This window comes from Penaeus chinensis, chromosome 12, assembly GCF_019202785.1.
Source record: "Penaeus chinensis breed Huanghai No. 1 chromosome 12, ASM1920278v2, whole genome shotgun sequence".
In the NCBI taxonomy this organism is placed as follows: Eukaryota; Metazoa; Arthropoda; class Malacostraca; order Decapoda; family Penaeidae; genus Penaeus; species Penaeus chinensis.
The window spans coordinates 25517080-25522079 of NC_061830.1; the positions used below are offsets into that span (position 1 = coordinate 25517080).

At 53.0% G+C, this 5000-nt stretch overlaps 1 protein-coding gene across 3 annotated transcripts in view; it reads left to right on the forward strand.

The window, feature by feature from the left end:
• LOC125030903 (collagen alpha-1(I) chain-like) overlaps positions 1–5000 on the forward strand; it is a 20474-nt gene that overhangs the window by 13271 nt on the left and 2203 nt on the right. For all 3 annotated transcript variants that reach the window (XM_047621239.1, XM_047621238.1, XM_047621240.1), the window contains 14 exons: positions 242–267; positions 399–524; positions 661–772; positions 926–1050; positions 1152–1358; positions 1468–1675; positions 1784–1971; positions 2068–2284; positions 2752–3002; positions 3128–3541; positions 3646–4131; positions 4241–4510; positions 4640–4855; positions 4983–5000. The exon at positions 4983–5000 is cut by the window's right edge and continues 679 nt beyond it. In XM_047621239.1, the coding sequence (XP_047477195.1) occupies positions 242–267; positions 399–524; positions 661–772; positions 926–1050; positions 1152–1358; positions 1468–1675; positions 1784–1971; positions 2068–2284; positions 2752–3002; positions 3128–3541; positions 3646–4131; positions 4241–4510; positions 4640–4855; positions 4983–5000 (2864 nt within the window). The remainder of the gene's footprint in view (positions 1–241; positions 268–398; positions 525–660; positions 773–925; positions 1051–1151; positions 1359–1467; positions 1676–1783; positions 1972–2067; positions 2285–2751; positions 3003–3127; positions 3542–3645; positions 4132–4240; positions 4511–4639; positions 4856–4982) is intronic.

The window sequence follows — 5000 nt, forward strand, 5'->3', positions numbered from 1 at the left end:
AAAATAACAAATTATTTTTCTCTACAAAGAGCATTTTTCTGTATGGCGTCAAACCCTTCATAAGGCTTGAGGCAAGGCTTTTGCCATGTTTTTAACAAGTGCAAAGATCAAGATATAATATATATCAACTACTCAACCACTTATAACATTGCAACTCTATGATGACAAGTGGCATTGATATCAAATATTGTCTTTAAAGTTTCATCCATTGATAGTTTTGTTTGTTTTTTCTCATTTACAGAAGAACCAACGGAAATCGTGGGCCCAGTAAGTATGATATAGCCTTAATCCGGTTTGCTGACGAATACTTTCTTTGGAATAATGTCCACATCAACACCTCCATTAAATCCTTCTCCCTCCTCGAGACACCAAAACAACCCCTTGCTCTCTACTCACAGACTCAGCCAGACCCCAACAGAGGCTCGGTAGGCGCTTCAGGATCTCCAGGTGAACGAGGTCCTACTGGAAGTCCGGGCAACCCTGGCATTCCCGGCGACCCTGGCCCTCCTGGACCCATGCCCGACGTTAGTGGAATATTTTTCTCTATATATTTACATGATGAATTACTTTGTATTTTGCATATACTCGGATGTGAAATGAAGAATTCTAGACCCCATTTTTCGACTGTGACTTTCATAACTTCGCGCATGTCGTTTGCAGATCACACCATGGATATCCCAGCTCTCGCAGTCACAAGGCGGAGAGAAAGGACCATCCCTTACCTATGAAATGCAGGCTCAAGTCGGTCCCATCGGCCCAAGAGGTCCCGCAGGTACGTAATACTTATATGTTTATTGCAGGAGTAATGAATGCGATAAATGTGCTGCCTTCTTTTGAAGCTGTTGATTAAGAGAACTTTGTCCTATATTAAACTCAAAATAAACTACCAAGACAGAAGAACCAATTATCACACCTTTGCTTTCAGGTAACCCCGGTCCCGCCGGTCCTCAGGGTTTCCAGGGTATGCGAGGCGAACCAGGTGATCCCGGACCTTCCGGCTCAACCGGTCCACCTGGTCCACGCGGTCTCCCTGGTATTCCTGGAAAAGACGTAAGTCGTTTCTCTAGACTAAAACAATATCCTGTTTGCCTCTATTTCCCTTGCTTCACTTCTAAAGACTTCGCCTATAACGGTGTCGATATGTTTTGTAGGGAGAGAACGGCGAGGATGGAGCTGCAGGTCCCCCAGGCGCTGTTGGCCCCCCTGGGCCTCGCGGTCTCCCCGGAATGCCAGGCCTTCCTGGCGTGAAGGGCCACCGTGGCTTCCCTGGTCTCGACGGCGCCAAGGGTGAACAGGGATCGTCTGGAGACAAGGGAGCCTCCGGTCCTCCTGGACAGCCTGGTCCTATCGGCCCCATGGTAAGACATCTTCCCTGTTCGTCGCTTAACGTGTCCGCACCTTTCGTTCATGACGGTTTTCTCTGGAAGTGATTGTTGAGGTGGCTCAGTAAAGCATTTTTCTTCCCAGGGTGCTGCTGGTCCTCGTGGCGAGCGTGGTCGAGAAGGTCCCCCCGGACCTCCTGGTCTGCGTGGTATTGATGGCATTGCAGGTCCCCCAGGTCCCCCTGGTGGCCCCGGTAAGCCCGGTCCCCCCGGTTTCCCTGGTAGCGCTGGCGCCAAGGGTGACCAGGGTGTACAAGGCCCCAAGGGATCACAAGGTCTTCAAGGTCCACGAGGTAAGAAAATCCTTTCATCTAATATGGTAAAACTGACTTGCCACACAGTAGAGTGAACGTGTTTCCACGCCTTTGGATGAAAGTCAACAACCGCCACCTTCTTTGCAGGCGAGGGTGGCAAACCCGGCATCCCCGGAGAGGCAGGCCCTCAGGGACCCTCGGGCAAAGACGGACTTACCGGAGAAAAGGGAGCTCCTGGAACCCAAGGAGATGCTGGTCCCCCCGGTTTCCCCGGAGCTCGAGGTCCCCCTGGCCTTCCTGGCAGTCCTGGTGTTCCTGGCGCCAAGGGCGAAAGGGTAGGTGTCGCCGAGTTGGTCTGTCTGGCATCACGTGAAAGTAGCTGTGCTCCCCTTTGCTGCCGATGTAAGACTTACTAAATATCCCCTCTTCAGGGTCTGACCGGCGAACGAGGCTTCAAGGGAGAGTTCGGCATGAAGGGTGAGGGAGGAACCCCAGGCCCCCGAGGCCTCCCCGGCCCCCCCGGATCCCCCGGCAAGAGGGGCAAGAGAGGCATGGTCGGTCCTGCTGGAGGCATGGGCCCTCAGGGAGAACGAGGTCCCCCTGGAGGTCGAGGTCTCCCAGGAGCTGACGGACCCCCTGGACCCAAGGGTGAGAATGTCGACTTGTATTCCGTTTTCTTTATCTATGTTAATGTAAATAGGCTTTTTCCCATGTACTCATGGCCTTCCCAAAGTTATGATCATTATTATCATCATCTGATTATTATTATCATTGTTGTTATTATTATTATTATTATTATTATTATAATCATCATCATCATCACTATCATTATTATCATTATTATCATGATTATGATTATGATTAGGTTCAACTATCAGTATCATTCTTATCATGATCTTTATTATCATTGTCAGTATCATAATAATCATTATTATCGTTTTTTATAATTATTATCAGTGTAGTTATTACTGTCAATATTATCATCATGATTTTACCAATACTACTGTGACATAAAACGTATAATCTGTTCGGTCTGACACTGCGCCTGAAAAAACGCCTCCCGCATGGTGCGCGAAAGAAGCCTCGGTGACGAAGGAAGACTCTTTGCATTGCAGGCCAAAGTGGCGACGCCGGACCCCCCGGAAACCTTGGACAGAAGGGTCGCGAAGGAAACCCTGGTCCTTCTGGTATGCCTGGTAGACGCGGTCTGCGAGGCCCTGGAGGACTTTCAGGTCCCCCTGGCAAGACAGGTCGACCCGGCGAGCGAGGTGCCCCCGGCGCTGACGGTAAACCAGGCGACCAAGGACCCCAGGGCATTCAGGGTCTCCCAGGCCCTATGGGAATGCCAGGAGCACAAGGACAGATTGTAAGTCATTACATGTCTTTGCATTATATCTATATCTATTTGGAAACGAGACTGGTGCAATGCACAATTGATTTCCAAGCGGAACTTCGGTAACATAAAATGACGGAAACCACTTTGAATTTCAGGGCGAAACAGGAAAGGAAGGCTCCCCTGGAGAAACCGGTCCCACCGGCCCTCGAGGTGACCCTGGCAAGGACGGATCAGCTGGACCCATCGGCCAGCCTGGACCCACCGGTCCTGCCGGCGAGCGCGGTCCTCCTGGTCCCCCTGGCGCCCGTGGATTCCAAGGCCTTCCTGGTGCCCCTGGAAGTGACGGCACGGCCGGTAAGGACGGAGAGGCGGGTCTGCAAGGGCCTCGTGGTCTTCCTGGCGGCCCTGGCTTGCGCGGTACTCGAGGCTTCCCAGGAGAGCGAGGAGCTCAAGGTCCACCCGGAGAGAATGGAGCCCGAGGCGAATCTGGTCTTCCTGGCCCCGACGGACCAGCAGGTCCTCCAGGTCCATCTGGCCAAAAGGGTCATGCCGGTCCATCTGGTCTTGTTGTGAGTATTAGAGAAGATTTCAGCACGAATGTCGAAAACAGTAAACACAGAACTCCATGCCAATATAGAAGCCTGCATAACTAACAGCACCTTCTCGTTCTTAGGGTCTTCCTGGTGGTCGCGGTCCAGTTGGTCTGCCCGGAGAGAAAGGAGAGAGGGGAGGCCTTGGAAGAGCCGGTCCTGAAGGTCCCCCAGGTCGTCAAGGTGACCAAGGTCCTCAGGGTGTCATGGGTCCCCCAGGTCCACCTGGAGAGCCAGCAGAAAAGGGAGATCCTGGTCCACCAGGTCCTCCTGGCGAGGCTGGTGCAAATGGCATGATGGGCGAGAGAGGTCCTCAGGGCCAACAGGGTATCCAGGGCTTCCCAGGTCCTCTTGGACCTCCTGGCGTTGGAGGACCGAAGGGCCAGCGTGGTCTTCCCGGACAGAAGGGATCGCAAGGAAATCCTGGACCAGTGGGCCAGCCCGGCTCCACCGGTTCCCAGGGTCTGCCCGGCCTCAACGGTGCCAAGGGACAACGCGGAGAGAGCGGTCAACGAGGCGAACCTGGTCTCATGGGTCCACCTGGGCGACCTGGCACCGCCGGTACTCCTGTGAGTGTCGCTCATTTCACTTTGATTGACGTGCTACATGGAACACCTGAAACCCAAGCCAGCACTACATAAGGATATTTTTTCATGGTTAACTGTTTCTTCTTCACAGGGATCTTCAGGAGAACCAGGTCCAGCTGGTCTGGCTGGCAACCCTGGCATCAAGGGCTCACCTGGAGACTCAGGACGCCCTGGTCTTCCAGGTCCATCAGGTCAGCCTGGTGCCCCTGGACCCGAGGGTCCCAAGGGTGAGTCCGGTCCCCAGGGCCGAATTGGTCTTGTTGGAAAGCCTGGTCCTCCTGGACCTTCAGGAGAACGTGGCCTTCCTGGTCTACCTGGCCCACCTGGCCCACCTGGTCTCCGTGGACAAACCGGCGCTCGGGTAAATAGCAATTCATTTCAAACTCGCCGATACATGGTTGTGTATTTAATTTGTACAGCTACAAAGTGATTCTAAGTCATTATACAATATACGATAAAAACTAGTTGAATTAACAAAAACCTTTAACAGGGAGAGCCTGGTGCAGAAGGAAAGCGTGGCGCTGAAGGTCCCGTCGGCCCACCTGGTCTCACTGGTCCCCCCGGTGCCATTGGCCCAACCGGCGACACTGGCTCTCCTGGTTCAGATGGCAAGCCCGGACCGCCCGGTATTTCTGGACGCACAGGTGACAAAGGACCCCCCGGATCCCCTGGACAGACTGGCAGCCCTGGACCGAGTGGCCTACCTGTAAGTGCCAGCCTCAACTATTTGTACTTGTATTTGTATGCAGACGATTGGGAGAACATTATAGCAACCAACGCTGTAATAGTACCTATTATACAATCACTAACTATACTTTTTCTGTCTGTGTTAGGGACCTCCTGGCCCGGCC